At 48.5% G+C, this 22,399-nt stretch overlaps 1 protein-coding gene across 1 annotated transcript in view; it reads left to right on the forward strand.

Moving 5' to 3' along the window:
• The first annotated feature begins 2,638 nt into the window (after positions 1–2,638).
• FHOD1 (formin homology 2 domain containing 1) overlaps positions 2,639–22,399 on the forward strand; it is a 37,978-nt gene continuing 18,217 nt past the window's right edge. Inside the window, 6 exon segments of the mRNA XM_020989365.2 lie at positions 2,639–2,955; positions 17,997–18,103; positions 19,746–19,810; positions 20,293–20,360; positions 20,445–20,550; positions 21,146–21,240. Coding sequence (XP_020845024.1) covers positions 2,758–2,955; positions 17,997–18,103; positions 19,746–19,810; positions 20,293–20,360; positions 20,445–20,550; positions 21,146–21,240 — 639 coding nt within the window. The 5' untranslated portion in view covers positions 2,639–2,757.

The following is a 22,399-nucleotide window of genomic DNA, read 5'->3' on the forward strand; positions in this document are numbered from 1 at the left end:
CTGACAGAAGTTATAAAAACAATTGCCCCCCCAAACCCCAGGGGCCCACTCTACTCTTGCACACACATAAAGTTCCTAGGGAGAGTGAGCTCAAACTTAAAGCAACAAAAGTAGTTGGGACAGCTAAGTGGCACAGTGGACAGAGCACTGGCCTTGGAGTCAGGAAGACTTGAGTTCAAATCCAGCTTCAGGCACTCATGAGCTGTGTGATCTGGACAAGTCACTTAAGCTATGTTTGTCTCAAGTTTCCTCAACTGTAAAATGTTAATAATAATTGCACCTCCCAGTATTGTTGTGAACAACAAATAAGAAGATAATATTTCTAAAGCACTTAGCACAGTGCCTGGCACATAGCAGGCACTATGTAAATACTAGTATGCACAGCACACCTGGAATCCTTAATCCCCTTAAAACCTTAATTCCCTCCTTGGAGTTCTCACCAAATTCACTTTCTGTATTGCCTCCATGATGGACAAATTATTCCCTAGTTCAGCTGGGCTACTTTAGAGGGTCTGAACATGTTCTAAGGATTCATATTTCATTGATCAGTATCTCCATTATACTCATCAAACCCTCCCTAGATCCCCCCATTCTCACTACTTGTCTAGCTAGCTATGTCTCTTTTCTCTTTTTCAACCAAATTCTTTGAAAAAGCTGTCTAAACTATGTGCCCTCACTGCTTCCCTATCACTCTCTTCTAAATCCTCTGCTATCTGTCTTGATTTCATTACTCAGTCGAAAATGCTCATTCCAAAGTTACCAACCATCTCTTAGTTGCCAAATTCAATGACTTCTCAATCCTCATCCTTCTTGACCTCTCTTCTGGATTTGACATCCTTGGCTACCCTCTCTTCCTACATTCTCTATTTCTCCGAAGGTCTTTGTGACACTACTTTGTCCTGGTTCTCTTTCTATCTCCTTCACATTCTTCTTTACACAGTCATCATCCACGTCAGGATGATTTCCTGTGGCTATACCTTAAGTCTCTATCCTCAGCCCTCTTTTATTTTTCTCTATACTCTCTCATTTGGTGACCACTCCAAGCTCCTTTTGGTTCAATTGCCATCTGATCCTCAGATATAAATATCCTAGCCTAGTATTCTTTTAAGTCCTAATTCTCTGTCACCAGTTATCATCCTGAGAATGTCCCATAGGACTCTCAAACCCAACAGGTCTACAGCAAAATTCACCATCTTTTCCCAAAACTCACCCCTCTTTGAATTTCCTCATTATAGTCAAAGACAGCAACATTTTTTCCAGTCACTCAGGTCCACACCCTAGGAGTCATCATCAACCCTTCTTCACTCTTATACTGACCACCAACCAGTATTGAATCAGTTTCCAAAATATGTAGATTCTAGGTCCTAAACATCTCTCCATCCATCTCCTTTCTGCTTATATTATCACCCTAGCCCAGGCTCTTATCAACTCTTCTGACCTCCCTACATTTAGTTTCTTCCCTCTCCAATACATTCTCCCATCAACTGCCAAATTAATGTTTTAAGAGCAGTTCTGACCAGGTTACTACCTTGCTGAAGAAGCTCACTCATTGCCTTTACATTAAACTACAAATTTGTGTGTTTGGCATTTAAAGCCCCTTACAATCTGACTCCAGACTATCCTGGGTTGATTACACCTTGTTTCCCTTTAAGCACTCTATAATTCAGCCAAACTGGCTACTTGCTGCACTCCCAACACAACGCATGCCTTCCTTTTCCACCTCTGTGTCTTGGAATCTCTAGTTCCTTTTTCAATTTACCTCTTTCAAGATTCTCAGTTGTTAGTACCTCCCCAGTACTGTTCATTTAAATATAGACAGACAGACAGACACACACACACACACACACACACACACACACACACACACACACACACACACTATAGGCAGCTAGGTGGCACAGTGGATAGGCACTGGGCCAGAAGTCGGTACAAATCCAGCCTCAGACACTTACTAGTTGTGTGAACCTGGGCAAGTCACTTCACCCTGTTTGCCTCAATTTCCTCATCTGTAAAATAAGCTGGAGAAGGAAATAGCAAAACACTCCAGTATCTTTGCCAAGAAAATCCCAGAAGGGGATCACGAAGAGTCAGACACGACTGAACAACAATATATGTATATACATATGCATCTGTGTGTGTATATATGTGTGTGTATCTTATATTTATCTGTGAGCACGTGGTCTTCCCCAATAGAATATAAACTCCTTGAGGGTGAGCACTCATACACACACACACACACACACACACACTCACACACACTCACACACACACGACTGAGAGGAACCTACTCCACTCCACCCATTACAGAGGGAGAATTAGTCCCCTTCCCCCTCCCCCCAAGCTGAGGAGAACCATCCCCCACCCATCCCTAGAGAGAGGAAGAAAATGCCCCGCCCCATCTTCGCAGACTGCGGAGAAACAGCCAATCCCAGAGCTCGCTAGAGAGATCATTATTCCCATATTCCACCCCCCACCTCCACCCCCGCCCAGCTAGCTAACGGATCGTTCGAGTAGTGAGACCTTGGTTCTCTGATTGGCTAACTTGTAGCTCCGCCCCTCGGCTCTGATCCTGGCCGCCGCGTTCCAGAACTTCGCCTCCTCGCCACGCCCCCTCATGCGCCACGCCCCCTTTCTCGCCCCGCCCCTTTCCCCCTCAGCTCTGTGCTGTCCTTCCAGCCCAGGCTGCTGAGAAGATCCGCAGGCTCGGGCCCGAAGGGAGGCGGCCGAGCCGAGCTGATCGAGCTGGCGGCGGGGGCCATGGCGGGTGGGGATGGCCGGGAGGACAGCGAGGCGGCGGCGGTAACGGTGAGGGTGCAGTACTTAGAGGACGCGGACCCCTTCGCCTGCGCCAACTTCCCGGAGCCCCGCCGGGCCCCCACCTGCACCCTAGACGGGGCGCTGCCGCTGGGTGCCCAGATTCCCGCTCTGCACCGGCTGCTGTCGGCACCGCTCAAGGTGAGTCCGGGCCGGGGAGGGTTCGGGGCTGGAGCTGCCCCCCTCCCGGGAGCACCGTCAGGGGTGGGGCTAGGGGGACGGAGACTGCCCCTCCGTCTGGGGCTGGGGACCCCAGAGTCCCCTCAAAAGTCTGGGGACCTAGTGCACCTGTGCTCCAGGTGAGTAAGGTCTGGGGGCGGGGCCAAGGGGAGGGGAGGGACTGAGTTCGAAGACACTTTTCCGGCGGGGTTGCTTCTCCTACCAAAAAGGTGCGACTAGATGGGTACTGGGGGGCTTGAGTGTGCCAAGTTAGACCCCGGGAAACTGAACAGAGAGAGAACCCCACGGTCCCAGGATTTTAGAGCTAGATGAGACCTCAGCATCGAGTCCGACCCAATCGTTTTAAAGTTGAAAAAACCGTCGCAAAGGGTGACTTAGTGACCAAGGTCACCCCGGTACTAAGTAGCAAAAAACTGGATACATGATGAAATGGCTACAGTACTGGCCTTGGAGTCAGGCAGACCTAGGTTCAAATCTTGTCTTTGATATTTCGCTGGACGACCAGAAACAAATCACTTCAACTCTTAAGCCTCCATGGACTGTCTTGTTTGGATTTATATGCCTAATATTGTGCCTGGCACATAGTAAGAGCTTCGTAAATGCTCTAGCCATGTAGCGCTTCCCTCACTCTGCTTGTAAGGCTAAAAAGAGATTATATGTAAAGCAGTTTGCAAACCTCAAAGCATTATGTAAATGGAAGCGATTATTATCATTCTTATTATTCTGGCTCCAAATCCTGTGCTTTGGCTGCTACTACGCAGCCCCCAGGAATTTGGACGTAGCTTGCTCCACTCCGTGGAAGGTCCTAGCTAGTCCTCCCAGCCCTGCAGTTAGCTGGGAAGGCCAGGATGGAGACCCCGACAGAACTGTGCCGGGAAGGGAAAAACAGGCCCTGGGCTTTCCTGAGGGGGCGTACCTGCCTGGGAGTCCCAGGCCGAGCAGGACCGAGAGTGGGGGATTTCCCCCAGGAGGATGACAGGATCGAAATGCTGGGGATCGTGGAACCAAGCGAAGGATGGAAAAGACCTGATGAGTCACCTCCTCCCTACCCCGCCCCCCCCACCTTTGGCGGGGAGCTCCAAGTTCCCTCCCTGCCTGCCCTGGGGGGGTTGGGGGGAGGGGCGGGGCGTGCTCGGGCTAATTTTAAATGCCTGGAGTGATGGAGTTTGCTGAGCAAGTCGGCCGGAGCCGAGGCAGGCAAGGGAAAGGGACTTTTCCAGATGTCCAGTCCCTGCTTCCCTTCCTCTTCCCCTAGAGCCCCGGGTGAGCTGCCCCCAGCCGGGCTTGTGGTTCTCTGTTTACGGCTCAGGAATGCCTGGCTACGGCCAGGAGGCCAAGCCCAAGCAACTTTTATCAGGACCTGGACAGTGGCTTGGCTATGCCCCCAACCCCCCTCGTTCTTCGCTGGGCTCCTTGCCCGCAGGCCCCCCCATCCCCCTCACCCTGGGAAGTAAAGGAGGAGGCGGCTGCATTTCCCCCTCGCCTCTTAGCTGGGGGTGGGGGAGGCTGGGTCGGCCAAGGCCTCCTGCGAAGCAGCATTGCACAAACTTGCCCCCGACCCCGGGGTCTCCCCTGGAATGTGCCTCCAGGCTCTAGCCTGCATTCCTACTGGGCCCAGAGCCTGCCTGGCTCCCAGTGAGGGGGAGGGGAAGAAGGAGGGCGATGGTCCTTTGGAAGAGAGAAGGGAGCTGGCCCAATAATGGGCTAAGGGAACCTCCGGCCTGCCAGCTTCAAGAGGAGAAACAGGTTGGGAATGAGAGAAGATAGAGCAGGAGCACTGCAGGGGATCCCAGGGACTGCACCTCATTCATAGCTAGACCTCTCTTCCCAGGAGAGACCCCAGCTCCTAGTGAAGGGAGTTGGTTAACATGACAACTCCCCAACCTGTACATAATGGTATGAGGTCGTGGCCTTTCCTAGAAAGACCACTCTGTTGGCATCAAAATATCTGTTTCACTTGCTAGCTGTGTGGCTGGCCTTGAACAAGTTACATAACTTCTTAAGGGCCTCAGTTTTCCCATCTGTAAAATGAGGGGATGGAGCAAATGATCTTGGATTCTTCCAGCTTCACCTATAAACCCTAAGGAGGGAGCAAGCTATGGTCCCTGCTCTGCATGAGAACATGCAGTTTTCTCCCAAATTCAATATTTATTCGGCTTTTCCTGGGAATAGAGTCTCCAGATTGCCTCCCCCCCCCATAACTGGTGTTGCCAAGTCGAATTGTCCTAGCTGGAAGAGATGCAAAGTATAGATAAGAACTGGGCCCTGCCCTTAGGGAGAACGGTTTAATAAAGGTGGTAAAATACATAGTATCACATAATAAGTACATTAGAGGCAAACCTGGGTATTTTGTGAGGTCTTGTGGTATACTAGGAAGATAGGCAGCAGTTTCTCACTCAGGTCTTTCAGAATCCCTAATGGTAGAGGTGAGACTGGAGCAGCTGGGGGGGGGGCTGGGGGGTGGTGGTGGAGGGATATTCTTCACTTAACTAGAACATGAACTCCTAAAACCAACCCCATCTGCAGGCAAAATCAGCCTTCTGTCTGTCCATCCCAAATGGGTCAGTCTCATTCAATCCAACAAGCAATTATTAAGTTACTGTGCTTTAGGCACTGGAGATACAAAGACATAGCCTACCTTCAAGGAGTTTATATTCTACCGAGAGTGATAGGGTCAGACTTGGGGGAGAGGCTTCATCTTTCTGTGCAAGGAAAGTCCTGAAGTATAATGAGGACGCTCTGCGATCAGAACTAGTTCTTAGGAGTTGGGATGGAAGAATAAACCATCCCTGTCCAGGGGGCAAATAGCCAGTCCCAGGTAGCCACCTTCCATTCCTGATGAACTTTTCTTCCCAGGGAGCTTTGCTGGTTAGCTGACCTGCCCATCCCTCTCTTCTGATACCCAGTGTGTGATAGCACAGTTCCCCCAGTGTCTCCACTGTGCAGCTCCTGCCCTGTAGGAGGGATAAGGGGATAGATCCCTGAGCATTCTCCCCTACCCGCCCCTCCACCCCACCACATATACCCCGTCTGCTAGAGACAAAGCACTGAATTGGAGTCAGAGGACCTGAGTTGAAATCTCAGCTTGATGATCTCTGTCTTTCTGACCTGGAACAAGACATTTCTTCTCTCTGGCCCTCAGTTGCTGCCTAAGTCAAAGGAAGAGCTTAGACCAGATGATGTCTAAGGACCTTTCCTGGTTGAAGTTCTAGTTCTGAACACTCACTTTATTCCTGTACTGGCTGCAATAGAATGGGCCCCTGGTGAATGGAACTTGAATGGAGCTCTCCAGAAGGATAGGGCCACCATGAGGCAATGGTTTGATTTTACAATCTAGACAAAGTGGGTGTGGGCAGCTCTGACACATGCCTGTCTAGGCACCTCAGGGCCACCTAAAGAATTCTATGAACTTTCAGAGAACTCAGAGGTGAAAAGGCCTTTAGAGATCTTCTAACTCGATGCAGTCCCTATACACTCACTTTACAGATGGGAAAAATGAGGCTTACAGAGATCCATTTTGCTAAAGTTAGGGAACATCCCCAAATTCCTCCCCTCCTCCCATACTTTGAGCCAGAGTCTGCCTAGCCCCAAGCTCTTTAAAATGCTAGGGGCAGTAGACCCTGAAGATTTATCTCAAACTCAAACCCCACCCCAGTTCACCAGCCTCCCTTCATTGATGCCCCTGGGAAGCCCAGTACTAAGTGTGGCTGGGTTACCATAGTGACAGGCACAGGAGGCTGGCTCCCTGTGGCTGGCATCTCTGCCAGGAATGGTCAGATGCACTAAGACGTTCCCATCCCAAATATAAACCATGACCACAGCCCCGGAATAGAAGTCCGGAGGAAAAGTAGGACTGAAAACAGGCCCCCATGGTAGGGCTTGGGTTTCAGAAGGGACAGCTGGGGGGGGGGTGCTATAAAGACCTCTAGAATTAGTGTTCCTTTTACAGCTGGGCTGTCTTTCCTTCCAACGGGGACTCTTCTAGGAGTGACCAGAGGAGAACTGGGGGCACAGGGCATGATTTAAGATAATCCAGCTGTGTAGTAACTCAAATCCTGGAGCCCTAACTCAGGGCTGTTTGTCATTGGTAAGGCTGAGCAGATGGAATTGTTCCCCTCTGCTGTCAAGGGACCCAGCTTAGCATGGGACAGAGTTGGTGCCTTGGGACCTACTTGGCTACGTGACCTTAACTTGACTACCCTAAAAGAAACCTAGTGCAGAGATCCACTCCTGCAGGCCCCCACACAATCCCTGGCTGAGGGCCAGCAACTTACTTCCTAGAGCCTCCTCAGGGGGAAGGTACTTGTGGGGGGCTGGACACTCCCCTTCCTTGGGGGCACTGAGCTTCCTCATGGGCCTGCTGAGGCCTCACTGACTTCCTCCCCAGTCTGGGAGGAAGCTGCAGGGTTACAGCCTCTGACTCATCTCCTACTCAGAGGGTATCTGCTTCCCAGGCCAGGCCTGATACCCTGGGCGCTAGAGCTTGGCCAGTAGAGTAGAGGCATGCCACCTGGGAGCATCAAGAGTGAGCTCCCTGGGGAATCTTGGAAAAGACACTGCTAGATCTGGAGTCAGAAAATTCATGCTCAAATCTTAACTGCTTCTTACTGTCTATGGAACTCTGGGCCAGTCACTTCCCTTCTCTACTTATTTTTTTCATCTCAAAACACTGTGACCAATTATTCTCTCCCATGTGCTGGGATTTTTCCCTTTTCTTCCATGCCCTGCTCCTCATCCCACCTTAGCACTAGCTGAATAAGGGACCAGACCCATGGGATCCCCTATGGTTCAGACTCACCCACTTCCCAGAGCTGGGAGGGGAAATCAGAGCAATGGCTTCAGAATGCCGGAGAGGGGGACAGGGCATGGCCTCAGTACCCAGGAAGTGAGCTGTCATTGTACCAACCACTCACCCTTGCTGGTCACTGCCCTTTGCCCTCTCCACAGCGGTAGGAGGTGCCTTGGACACAGATGTCTCAGGAGGCTCAGGCCCTGGCATATTAGAAGGTGGCAATGACTTCTACTTGGGTGGTTCCACATCTCCCAGCTGGGGTGTGGTCCCTGTATTGGCACAGATGAGGAGGCCAGAAGGCTTTCAGCCCAAGGACCTTTCCCCTCCCACGAGCAAGACCAGCCATGAAGTTTTATGTCCTTTTAACAAAGTCATAACTGGAAACTGTGAGCTGTATGGCTGAGATCAGAGCAGGCCTTGCAGAGGAACCAGGACAGGACAGGTTCTCTCCAGAACAGTTTTGTGACTCTGTGGCCTGATTGCTCTGGCCTTAGTTTACCCACTTATAGCAGGAAAACAACCATTGGAGGGAGGGATAGAGAAGGATCTTAGTGTGAAATGGTATGAAGAGCCAGCCCAGTGCTATGAAAAGAGCCTTGGATTTCAGGTCAGAGAACTCACCCACATTAGGTCTCAATTTTGCTACCTTCTTACCTGTGTGAGGACTATGGGGGAAGAGTTATATGTGAGCCCAAGGGAGAAATAGGAGCTGTATTAGGAAACCGGAGCAGGAGAAGCTACAGGGTGTGGTGGCAAGAACATTTGCTTTAAAATCAGGGGACTTTATGACTTTGGGCAAGTTACTTAATTTCCGGGCCTCAGTTTTCCCATCTGTAAAATGTGAGACTGGGCTAGGTGATCTCCCTAAGGCCTCTTCCAGTTGTGACATTCTATGACCTATGATGTAGGCTGGAAAGGTAGGGTATATCCATCAGTGAGCTACAATGGAGGCCAGGGCTGAGGGGGGTATGTGTGAGCATGGGATGACCAGGAACGGATGAGAACTCATTTCCATAAGCCACATCTCAGCGAAGCTAGTAGTGAATCAGAGCAGAAGCAGCCTCCAGACCAGGGAGGGAGGAGGGTGTATTATCGAGTTATGACTCACTCCCTCCCTCTTCTCTCTGCCCCAAGCTGCTTTTTCCCACAGAAGGGTTTGGGGGAGGGTTGAGTAGCCCATTCTTTCAGCTCTCCTGGCCCCTGTTGGCCTCTCCACTCCTCTTCACACAGTCCCTCTTAGGTCTGAGGGCCTGGTTTCAATGCCTCGGGGAAGCCCTGGCTGATATGGGGCTGCACTTTTTATGGGGGTGGAGTGGTAGGGAGTAGACCTTGTTATATAGTCTGTTACTTTCTACTGAGTCTCTATTGAGCCCTTACTGGGAGACCAGGAAAGTACATACCTTTTACAACTATTTCATTTGATTGTCACAACCACCCTGGGAGGGAGGGGCTAGCCTTTACTGCTACCTTGTTTCCCCAGTCGAAGGACAGCCCTGCCAAATCTCTGTCTCTTATGTCAGTGTATGTCTTTTCCTGTCTCCCTCTGGCTTCCTCTGTGCCCCTGTACCTCAAACTCTCTGTGTGCCTTCTGAAACCGGGAGGACCAGTTTGGGGTTATTTACAGAGACCAGAGGACCTGCTTATCTGTAGGGGGCGTGGGGAGGGCTGGGCTGGGACAGCCTTAACACTTGGTCCTTCTGCAAGAACCTGAAGTCTCAGAGACCTGCCTCGTCCCAATCCCTAACCACAGCCCTGCTGTTACCTCTTATGACGTGTTAGACCACATCCCATTCCCAGTCAATCAATTTAGCCAGTCCTCCAGTGTTTACCCATCATTGTATAGGCATTACTTCATTAAGACTTCACCACAGTCCTATGAGGAAGGTAATAACAACTCCCCTTTCTACGGGCTCTAAAGTTTACAAAGGCTTTCCTCCCAGCCACTCTTTGAGGTAATGTAGGTCTTGTTATCCCCATATCCCAGATGAGGTGAAGGGACTAGGAAGTAGCAGGATTAGAACCCAAAGGCCTTGGACTCGACATCCAGAGCTCTTTTCATTCAGTCTAGTGAGTGAGTGAAAGATCCTGGAAAGGACAGGGCTTTCTTTGGCCTCTGGGAGCTCTTTGTCACTATTAATGAAGAGTTTAAGTTCTATTATCCCAAGGGTTTGAGCCCCTGTGAGAAAAAAGGTAGATCACCTTAGCCTTGAGGCTCTTGTTATATGGCAGTAATTAGCCATTTGGGGGGCAGGGACCAGAAAGGGAGGGAATCTCTGAAGGAGAGTGGGTGGGAGACCTTAGGGATGGCAGCTGGGAATAAAGGAGAGAAGAAAATGAATGAAGTAAATGAATTGACTACAGCTCAGTGATCCAGTCCACAGAGCTCTGGGCTTGGAATGAAGATCAGGGTTAAAACCTTGCCTTGTTTGGACACTTACTGTAGCTGTATGACCTTGGGCAAACTTCTGGGCCTCAGTTTCTTCATCTAGAAAAAAGGGGGTTAGACTTAATGACCTCTGAGTTCTCTTCCATTTCTAAGTCTGTGACCCTATTCAACACAGTATACTGTGTGCAGAGCCCAAGGTTAAGTGCTGGAAGAGATGCAAAGATTAAAGAAGATACCATCTCTGCCATGATGAAGCTTACCATTTAGTAGGAAGACATGATCATTCCCCAATAACTGTAACACGGTAGGATAGGTGGTGAATGCATCAGAGGTGGATAGCCAAAGTACAGCATTGGGTCCCAGAAGGGAAGACCATTACAGACCTGGAAGATCAGTGAGAGCTTCATGGGTGGAGGAGGGGTCAAAGTTTGAGTTGGAAGACCTAGGAGAAGGAGGGCCAGCTACGGTGAAGGGGCAGGGTATTGTTGGAACCAACCTCTAAGCTCCAGCTAACACCCCCACACACACATACTGGTCTAGAAATCTGCTAGTGGAACCTACGATGATGAGGTCCCTGAGTACATAAAACAACGGGGCAGAAGTATCAGGGAGAAAAGGGGGGAATCTGGCATGGCCCCAGGGTACAAAGAATGCAACCCAGAGCCTTGGCTCATGTCCAAGTGACCCAAAGTGGAGAGTAGGTGACCCCAGGAAGAGGCCCTGGGACTAGAGCGGAAATATCTCAGGCTAGTGCAGGCCAGGGTGTGGGGAACAGGCCCCATCCTGCTGTCCTGGAATCCGCACCATCCAGCTGTTTTCCTGGCCCTGACAGCATCCACATCAGCCAACTAGACCACAGGGTTGGCTATCTGAGGGAAGACCATTAAGGGGTGGGAATTTGTGTGGGAGCTCCAGGAGAAACTAACTATCCTGGTAAAGGGCAGGAGGAGTAGCGGGATATTGTTAATAACAGTAACAATGATAATAACTAGCAGTTACAATTTTTATAACAGTTAAAAGTTTGAAGAGCACTTTATAGATATCTCATTTGATTCTTATAACAACCCTAGGAAGTAGGTGCTATTATTATCCCCACTTTACAGATGAGGAAACTAAGGTTAAGTGACTTGCCTAGAGTCACAGGATTTCAGCTAGGTCTTTCTTATTCCAGAGCTTAACACCTTTGGTCTCTTCCAGTTCTGGATCCTATAATTAAGGGTCTGAGGCTAGTAAATACTTTTTAAGTGGATGAATGGGTATCTTGAGGTTCATTAGACTAGTCACTTCTCTTTAATTCCTCACTCCCAGTTTGAAGAACTTACTTGGCCCAAGCAGAGATTGATCCCTGGGAGGATGGGTCAGGCTGGAAAGAGGTAACATGGTGTAATAGACAGAACATTCTCCTTGGAGTCAGGAAGACCTAGGTTCAAATACTGGATCAGATACTTGCTAGCTCTGTGACCAACCCTGATCAGTAAAATCACTTTAACCCCTCCAAACCTCAGTTTCATCATCTGTAAAATGGGGCTTATAACACCTTTGTAATTTTTAGGCTATCTGCAAGTCAGCTGCTGCTACTGCACTGTCTTACCTGAAATGGGTAGCAGGTACCACCTAGATATATAGTTGGGGGAGGGTACGAAGCCAGATCAAAAGGGGTGAGGAAGGTAGCTGCTGCTACCATCAGATAGAAGGAATTAAAAATTGCCCAAATGAGGAGGTCAGAATTGGGATGTGAAAGGAATGTGGAATAAGAGTGGGGGATTTAGGTCAAAGGTTAGAAATGAAAAAGAAGCAAAGTAAAAAGTGTATAGCAGAGAACAAAAGAAAACTTACAAGGAAGCAAAGATAGCTACATACCATGTAATAGTGAATACACAATGTGTTGTGTTTATCATATAGGCTTTCTTGAAATGGAAATTTATTGCTGCATATTTTGCATCGTGTCTTACGTTCTGAGGTACATATGGCAATGATTTTTTCTTTTCTTATTTTGTGTTTAAGTTTAAAAAAAAATTAATTGAAAAAAAAGGAGGAAAAAAAGAAAAGAAAAAGTTCTAAGACCTACCTAGTACAATAGCCTAAGTCTCCACATAAGACAACTGAGACTCTGAATTGAAACTGACTTGGCTATGATCACATTGGTATCAAGGATTCAAACCCAGATCCTCCAACAGAAACTCCACTGGTCTTAACATATTAGCAAATCACAGCCCTAGAGCTTCAAGGCCCTTGATTACAGCCCCTTCATCTTAGGAAGGAGAGAACATGGCCCCAGAGAAGGTGTGACTTGCTCATGGTCACACAGGTACTAAGTGACCAAAAAATTGGCTGTTTGAATCAATTTCTTCTGGCTCCAGATGTAATAATGCCCTTTCCATTCGAGTATGCTAAAATTCTGAAGCAACCTGGAAGGGAGCTTAGAAGTAAGGAAACTGAGACCCCAAGAGGTGTGTTCACCTCCCCAAAATCACCCAAGGAGCTGGTGTGACTAGAATTTAAATCTTTTCCACTATACCAATGATGAAGGCTAGAGGGGAATGGGGAGGGGGAGAGGTTAGAAGGAGAAATGGGCCAGAGTGAGACAGTGATTCTCCAGCCCTCTGGGGCCTGTGTAACATTTGATGGCAGAGAGGGCACTGGCTGAGTTACCTTACTCTAGAACATATTTGGGTTTGGACTTTTGTTCCCCAGGTAATACAAAGAAGTTGAAGGATTTCTCATTTCATTTTGCATTTGTGTATTGAAATTAAAATTTAGAAATGACCTAGCGTTTATGTCATCTGATCTCCTCATTTTATAGATAAAGAAACTGGCCTGAAGTGTGGTTCAAGACAGAGATTGTTAGAAGAAGAGCCAGGATTTGAACTCGGGTCTTTGAATTTGAGAGATATTTTGAAGGTCTGGGAATTGGGATATTGTGATACTCTCTATGTATAGCCCTGGGTGGGAGGAAGGGAGCTTAGTATGCTACTGGGGTAGATGGGGAGGGGAATCTCAGGACTGATCAGCATCAGTTGGGGTAGGGTACTTGTTCAATCATTTCACTTATATCTGATTCTTCATGACCCCATTTTCTTGGCAAAGATACTAGAGTGGTTTGCCATTTCCTTCTCCAGCTCATTTGACAGATGAGGAAACTGAGGCAAACAGGGTTAAGTGACTTGCCCAGGGTCACATGGCTAGTGTCTGAGATTGGATTTGAACTCAGGTCTTTCTAACTCCAGGACCAGCACTCTATCCACTATGCCACCTAGCTGCGCAAGGGGTGGGATACAACCTATTGTAAATGAGTTGCTGGGGAACTTCAAGGGAGGGGTTGGAGGCAGATGGCTAAGATGCTGGGCAGCTGCTTTGTCTGAGGCATCTGAGAGTTGCCCTCTTCAGAAGGAGGTAGAACACTTAAAGTTGCCCTGGATAGGAAATGCTCAATGCCCTTGCCATCTTCTACAGAATGTTGAAACTGGAAAGAAACTCAGCAATTCCCCAGATCCTTCTTTTGCAGAGGAGTGTGACTTGCCCAAGGTCATACTAGAGAAGCCCCTTCTGAGGTAGTGGAAAGAAGGCTGGGTGTGGTATCCAGAAACCTGAATTTGAATCCTGCTCTGACCCCTGGGCCTATCTCTGAGCCTCAGTGTTCTCATCTGTAAAATGAAGGTGATCACAGAATCATAAAAGGTAGAGGGAATCTCAGAGGTCAGCACCTTCATTTTACAGATGAGGAAACTGAGGCCCACGTGCCCAAGGAGGCTGAGGGAGTGGCAGGCAGGATTTGAACTGGGGTCTAGGGCTCAATCTCTGTTATACCTGCTGCTTACCTCAAAGCATTGTGGTTAAGAAGTCACTTTGTAAATCTCAAGTACCAAAGAAATGTTGACTATTATTTATAATTCTGGTTAGTGGCAGGGCTGGGGCTTCAATTGAAACATGGAATCTTAAAGGTGGAAGAAATATCTAGAGCCATCAAATCCACCTCTCCTTGGAGGGAGAGCTTCCCTACCCCCTCCCCAACTACAGGCTTCCCCTAGTTCTGCCCTCAGACCAAAGCTAATCCCACCTCGGAGTGACAACCCTTCAAATACTTGAAGACCAATGTTATGGTCCCTCTGGACTCTTCAGGCTCTGCTGCCCACCAAAAAAGAGTCCAAGGCCTCAACCTCTCATCAACGGATCATAAGATTTCAAGCTGCAAGAACCCTAAGAAATCATCTAATCCAACCTCTTCATTTTTCGGATAAGGAAACTGAGGCCCAGAAAGGTTAAGTACCTTGCCCAAAGTCTCCAAGGTTGCAGAGCTGGGTCTGGAGTCCCCATGTTTCTTATTTTAATCCAGTGCCCAGCCAAGGAGATAGCAGTCAGTCAAACTGACCCTAGGCAGGAAACAGCCCAATCCCTTACTTCCCTTCCCTTCTGACTCTGTCCCTCTTCCTCCCACCCCCCATCCCCATCAGCTTTCCTTTGGGGATGGGGGTGGGAAGGGTCTCTGCCACTCTCTTGGGCCTGCTCCTAAAATAGCCTGAGAGAGAATGACTGCGCTCCTATTCCTTTCCCCTAAGAAGGGAGGGCTAGGAGCCAGGCAGGAAGTGGGACCAGGGCTCTGAGTGTTTGTCCCAAGTGGGGAAGGAGGTGCATTACCTCAGACAACCCCGTAGCCCCACCCTCTGGGGGGATGGACAAGGCTTCTTGTCCCTCCTCCAAAAGAGCACTCTATTTTCCTGCTGCCATTGGAATAATATAACCCCTCATATTTAGAGGAATACATACATATATATACCATATGATATATGCATATTATATATTATATGTTATACATTATACGTGTATGTGTATATATTACATTATATATGTGTTAAGGGTCATGTATACTTACACGTCTATATAGGAGGTGTGTGGGTGTGGGTGTATGGGGGGGGGTTAACACACAGAATTTTAGGTCTAGAAGAGACCTCAGAGATAAACTAATCTATGAGGCCTGAAAAAGAGACTTTGACCAAGTCACTCCTCATTTCTGGGCCTTGTTTTCCCCATCTGTCAAATGAGAGAGTTGATTTGTGAGATCCCTTCCAGGCCTAAATTTTATGATCTTATGATCACAAGATCTCAAGTAAGAGGCAGAGGCAGGATTTGAACTTGGGTTTCCTGACTAAATCTAATGCCCATTTTTCTAGCACTTAGCAGTTTTCAAAGCTCTCTCATATTTATATTCCCATTGGACCCTCACAACAACCCTGTGACTACCCAGTGAGGTGTATATAGTGGACAAAATTCTCAATCTGGAGTCCAAAAGAGTTGGTTTCAAATCCCATCTCTGCCACATTATCAGTATGACCTTGGAAAAGTAACTTAATATCCCTGGACCTCAGTTTCCTCATCTGAAACATGAGATTAAACTAGAGGACATTTAAGGCCCTTTCTAGCTCTAAATCTATACTCTAGGATTTGTTGGGACCTTACTATTACAGTAACCCATGCCTCAGAATTGGAAACTCTCAGGTTTACCCTGGTAACATCTGAATGTGGTTCATTCGTAGCTTTCCCCAAAGGGCCCTCAGCTCCCAGGCAAGTATTGTTCTTCCAAGGCATAAAACATAGAATAAGTTTATCACAAAACAAAGAATACAGGAAGGAGGCCTACCCTAGTCTTTAGATAGTCAAGAAAACATTTCCCTCGTGAGCCCCACATCCTCCAAGGGCTTAGATAGTCACTCTGAGTACCATCCTGGAGTTGAGGCTTCTTCTTGCGGGAAAATAATTTAAAGTTGTGAGGAAGTCAAATAGCTGATGCTTTTGGCAAATTCTGCCTGCCCCAGGGTCCTATAGTGTCATTCCAGACTTATAACACATCCCTGGAAGTAAGGCTTCTCAAAGTGGGGGAAAAGTCAGAGTCAATAGACAGTTGATCTGCCTTGCTTAGATCTTCACAGCCCGTATGACTCACAGTACTGGTTAAGGGCACATTCTTCAATCAGCAGGTTACTGGGCCTCCTTTTGGTCCTACGGTCCTGGATTCCCTGCCAGGGGATGTTCCTCATCTTCTCTCTGTTGCCTCATAGCCCGCCACTGGTGGCTTCCAGATAAGGACTGTATTGTCTGTGTGGATCTGTTTTTAATAATAACAGTTAGTATTTACATAGCACTTTAAGGTTTGCCAAGAACTTATCTTAACTTATTGCAAATGTTATCTGTCTTATCCTCACAACAACTGTGGGGAGGCTGGTGCTATTATTGTCCCCACTTTACAGATGAGGAAACTGAAGCTAAGTGATTTGCCTAATGTCACACAGCCAGTATTTTTCTAATGTGTATTTGAACCCAAGGTCTTTCTGGCTATTCTCTATCTAGCCTACCACTCAGCTACCTTGTGGGTTTTTTGGTCTGTTTTGCCCTGTCTTGGACTGCCCTGAGTCTTGGAAACACAGTTGCTTGACCACCCTACTCCAGCTACCTTTTCTAGCCACGTTTTCTTCATCAGGACAGTGTTTTACTGCTTTCAGAGTGAGATAGCTGGGGCCTTAGGGAGTCAGCACCTCCCAATAGGCCCTCCTGAGACTAGGGAAGAAGGAACACTCATCCCCACTTTTCTTCCCTTTCAGCTGTCATTCCCCCCTACTTCTCCCCTGCTAGAGCTGAGAAATAAGGAGGCAGAAAGGGGAGGGGCCCAACTACAGAAGAGGAGGAATCCTGGCTGAAGGAGATAGAAGCTGGGGTCTGGCCCAAGAGGCTGTCCACAGCTAAGCACCCTGTGGGCTGCGCTGCCCGGGAAACGGGTTGGGCTATTCAGAGAGAGGCTGAATGACCGTCCGCATGAGGTGCTACAGAGGGGTTGGATTAGGTGATCTCAGAAGTCCCCTCCAGGTCTGAGATCCTATGATGTACCTGGGTCCTAGTCTCTTTCTCATCCCCCTCCTAAACTGGAATAGGGGGAGTAACTCCATTCAGCAGAATGGTGGAAGAATAAAAACAACAATAATAACAATAACAACAATAACTCATCTTTATATAGCACTTTTGTCACAACAGTCCTATAGGTTAGGTAGTATGAAAATCAGACCCACTATACAGAGGAGGAGACTGAGGTTCAGACAAGTTAAATGATTCAGAATGACAAGGTTTTAAGTTAAAAGATACCTAAAAAGTTATGGAACCCAAGCTCCCCCTCATTTTACAGAGGAGTAAACTGAGGCCCAGGGAGAAGACATGATTTGTCATGTAGCTAATGACAGTGTTTGAGGCAAGATTCATCCTTTTTAATCAAAAAGAGGAAATGTGTCTATAGCAGAAAGAGACTGAAGCTGGAGTGGGAATCCAGCTCTTGGGTCCTGGACAATTCCCTTTCTGGGCTGAGGCCTCCTCATCTGTAAAATGGGTGCAATTATCAACTGACAAGCATTTATTAAGCAGCACTCTGTCGGGCACTGTGCTAGGCAGTGAAGATACAGAGACAAAAATGCTACCCCTCAGGCAGCCTTCAAAGAATTACATTGTATCAGGAGAAGCAAATGTGTAATTATAAAAATATACAAAAATACATGTAAAATAAATTTGTCCACTGGGGTGGGAGATACCAGCCCTTGGGGGATCAGTCCAGGTGAAGCCTTGAGCTGAGTTCTGAAGCAGTGTGTACATTGCCTACCTCACCAGGGCAAGGATGGTATTTTGTGAGCCATAAAACACCATATAAGCGTAAGTTGTTATTTACTGAGCTCTTGCCCTGTGTGTGAGCAGCACAGGGAAAGGGCCAAAGTCATCTGGGAGTTCCCATGTGAGGCACTGGGAGGGAAGAGGAAATAGTGTCTGAAAGCAGCCTTCTCTCTTAACTTCTAGCTTGAAGACTGTGCCCTGCAAGTATCCCCATCTGGATATTACCTGGACCCGGATCTGTCCCTAGAAGAGCAGCGGGAGATGCTAGATGACTTCTATGAAGAGATTGGGTTGGTATTAACCCTCACCCTAGGGTTGGGGGCAGAAGGAATAAGAGGCTCCAGAGGATATCAGTCCCATCTCAGCTATTTGTCACCTCTCTCTTCTCCAGCCCCTACCCCAGACCCTTTTTTCTCTATTCCCACCCCATTCATTCCCATCTTCCCCATTCTTTCTGTTCTTCCCTGGGTGAAACTTGAGGTATGAGCTCTGATCCCTAATCACTGTGAGTTCTGGGAAGGCATTATTTAAGGCTATGTGTCACACACACACACACACACACGCACACGCGCACACACACCCCAAAGCCAGGCTAAGTTTCATTAGCCTAGACCTCTGATCTCTCTCCCGCCCCTGGCCTGCTCCCTTGATCCCTCCTGAGGCCCGGGGTGGGCAGACAACTGGCCAGGGAGGGACTCCTTCCTCTCCTCATCTCCTGCTCTCTCTGAAGGAAACAATGGTTAGCCACAAACACAAGTACACAAAGAATAACAACATTTCATTAGTGCCTTGAGGTTCACAGGGCACTGAGGCAGTGAAAGTATTCCCATTCCCATCTTACAGATGAAGAAACTAAGGCCCAGGGGTTAAATGATTTCCTCAGGGTCACACAGCTAGTAAATAAGAAACAAGGATTAGAATTAGAAGAGCCTGTTAAGTTACCTTGCCCAAACCTCTCCTTTTTACAGAAGAAACAGGCCCAGAGAAAAGTGATTAGCCCATGGATTACCTAGCATGCTAATAGTAGAACTAGAAATAAAATTCAGGGCTCCTGACTCCCCTGATTCTACAAGACACACTAGGGCCTGAGATTCCCTCCCTACTTTGTCTTCAGAGAGACTTGGGCTAGGGGAGAAGGGCCTTATTCATTCCTGCAGGGATCCTCTTCACACCTCCTCCCCCTACCTGGAAACTACTCTGAGTCCCAGCCATTTCTCAACAGGCTGGCACTCCTCTTTGCCCACCCCTACCCCTCTTCTTGACATTCTGGCCATATGGATGGATGGAGGAGAAAGGAGGGAAAGAAACTAGGTAGAGGGAACTGGGGTGTCCACACTGCTCTTCCCCAAGAACCTCTTGAGTCCATACTGAGTCCTAGGGAGGACCCAGTCTGTCCAGGGAAGAGTTAATGTGCTGGGACCCCTGCTAGGGGAGAGAACAGGTAATGGAATGCCTGCTATACCTGTGTTTGCTGAAACCCTCCAACTTCTCTGCTCTTAAGGGGCCCTTGTCTGTCAGCACCACCCCTCCCCCAGGACCAGGGACAGAAGGAGAGAGAGAGAGAGAGAGAGAGAGAGAGAGAGAGAGAGAGAGAGAGAGAGAGAGAAGAGAGAGAGAGAGAGAATGTTGAATTGGACTTCTTCTTCCTGGGGTTTTTGGTTGGAATGTGGAAGTCCTTGTGTGAGAATGTCAGGACTGAGATTAGTTAGGCAGGGCCAGGATAAGCAGTAATGTCTGTGATACAGTGAAAAGGACTGGATTTATTCTGAGGTCCTAGCTCTCGTCCATCCTCTGGTCATTATTTACTAGCTGTGTGACCCCAGGGAAGTCACGAAACCTTTCTGGGCCTCAGCTTCCCCATCTATAAAATGAGATTGGCCCAAGTGAAGTCTAAGGGTCCCCTCTAGTTCTAAATCTATGCTCTTCACCTAGCAAAGGGAGGAAGCCCACCCTCATTCTGCGTACCCAGCTGTCCATCCGAGTCCATGCCATCCTAGGTGAGTCCCTGCCCTCACCCTCTGGCTACCCCCATCACAATTCTCCAGGGCTCTTCTCCATTTCCTTGGAAGGAGGGAGTGGGGAGCCTGGGCCAAGCAGATAAGAGGCAGGATGTGTGGGGGGGGGCCATCTGCAGCTATGGCTATGTCCTTCCTCAGGGCATAGCTGACCTATGAGTTGGGGGCAGGGAGTCACTCCAGGAATTGAGTGAGAGTGAAGACAGCAGACCTTGGGGAGTGGAGGAGGATGGATGCAGGGATGGGGGAGTTGCCCCTAGGAGCTGTGTAAGGGTGAAATTACTGTGTAGCCAAGATGGAGGTGGGAGGGTCTGAGCCTGAGTAACTACTCCAGGTTCACTGTGTACTCTTGAGAGGGGAAGTAAAGGTCTGTGCTTGATATCCTGTCCTCCTGGGTGGGAGTGGGGCCCGATGCTGTACCTGAGTGAGTGGAGCCCTACTCACTACATGTTTGTCCTCTGCAGAGAAGCTATATAGATCCAGCGGCCCTGAGCTACGACGCTCACTCTTCTCCCTGAAGCAGATCTTCCAGGTGAGGGGATCGCTAGGAGGGCCAGCCTGGGAGGGAGTACCTAGAGGTGCTCCCCCCTGAGCTCCTCCCACACTGCCTCTGTAGGAAGACAAAGACCTGGTACCGGAGTTTGTGCACTCAGAAGGCTTAAGCTGTCTGATCCGAGTGGGGGCCGCTGCAGACCATAACTACCAGAGCTATATTCTCCGAGGTTGGTCTAGGCCTGGGCTGGCCCTTTTTGTCCTTCCTGCCCCTCTCCCACCATGGCCTCATTCCAGGGGTGTGCTGTCTCCCCCCCAGCCCCCATGGCTTTGGTTTTTAAAGCCCTTTATAACCTGGCCCCTCCCTCCCTTCCTAGTCTTCTTACACTTTACTCTCCAGTGACACTGACCTCCTGGCTGTTCTTCACACACAGTACTTCATCTCCCAACTTTGCAAAGCCTGTACCCATGCATGCAATGCTTTCCCTTCTACTCTCTGCCTCCTTTAAGACTCAGTTCAAACCCCACCTTCTGTAAGAGGCCTTTTCCTGGTTCCCCCTGCACACCACCCCGCTTGCCATGTCTTCCTTCTGGTGATGGTATACCGCCACTGTAGCCTGTGTATATCATAGATGTACATAGCTGTTTGCAGTTATCTCTCCCATCAGACTCCTTGAGGAACCCTGTTTTTGCCTTTCTTTGTGTCTCTGGTGCTTAGCACGGTGCCTGGCACGTAGGAAATGCTTAATAAATGCTTGTTGATGACTGGCCGGCTGGGGCTCTGGCCCTTGTCATGCTGATGCCAGCCTCCCATCCCTCCTCCAGCCCTCGGCCAGGTGATGCTGTTCGTGGATGGGATGCTGGGTATGGTGGAACACAGTGAAACCGTGCAGTGGCTCTACACCCTCTGTGCCAGCATGGTGAGTAAACCTGCCCTTTCTCACTTCTCTGCTTTTGGAGGCTGCCAGCACTGAACGATGCAAGTAGCTACAGTGTAGTAAAAGGGCTGGGGGATGGGGAAGTGAGGTGGTGAGGGATGTCAGGAGCTCCAGGCTCTAATTCACCTTCTACTAACTCTGTGACCTTGAACAACTCATTCCCCCCCCAACCCCATTCTCTCTCAGTTTCTTCATTTGTAAAATCAATCAACAAATATTTAAGCACTCGCTATATGCCAAGCACTGTGCTAAGTTCTAAGTATACAAATACAAACAAAAAGAAAGAAAGTCCCTCCCCTCCAAAAACTTACATTCTGGTGGGGGAAGACAACACATGAAAGGGAGGGAGGAAGAAATAGTGTGAAAGGGAATCATGAGAGGCACCTGGCTGGCTTCTTCTTAGGATCTCCCCCTCTTGCATCCAATATACTTTCCTTCACTCCAGCTGATAGATGCCATATGGTTTGGAAGTGTCCAGTCCTAGCAAGATGAGGGTTCTCCAGCATCACGTCCCTCCATACCACTCCCTCTGAGAATGGCTCAAGTGCCCTGCTCCTCCCAGATGTCCACACACACATCCATGAACATCACTGACTGGGAAAGTGGGAGGGTCCAAGCAGTCAGGAAAACAGGGGGCCATTCCTTCCTCTTCAATCACCACCCCCTCCCAGAAAAAGAGAAGGGTCCTCATAAGGCAGACCTCCAGCTCAGGCCCCTTCCAACTGCAATATCCAATGTTCTAAGGAATTCTAAGGACTCTCCCAACTCCAGCGTGCTATGTTCAACTCAAGGCAATGAAGAGACTGTAAAATTTGACACTCTGCTCTCAAGGGACTTATGGGGAACATGTGTATTCCAATCATTTGTGTAAAAGGTAGAATGTAATAGAAGAAAAGGAGAAATCTAAACCAAGTGCTCTAAAAAATCTCTAAAGGGAAAGAAAGCACTTTGAGCTGGGGGAATGACGAAACCTTCCTGATGGAAAAGGTGGCATCTGACCAAGCCTCAGAGCAAGAGAAGGGTTTCAGCAGGCAGAGATGAGGAGGAAATGCCTTCTAGGCAGGAGGAGAGTACAAAAGTGATTGAGGACCGGACAAGATCAAGGACCAGTTGGTGGCCCAATCTGATTGGTACAAGGAGT

Source organism: Phascolarctos cinereus, unplaced genomic scaffold, assembly GCF_003287225.1.
Source record: "Phascolarctos cinereus isolate Bilbo 61053 unplaced genomic scaffold, phaCin_HiC Scaffold_2;HRSCAF=192, whole genome shotgun sequence".
NCBI classification, from domain to species: Eukaryota; Metazoa; Chordata; class Mammalia; order Diprotodontia; family Phascolarctidae; genus Phascolarctos; species Phascolarctos cinereus.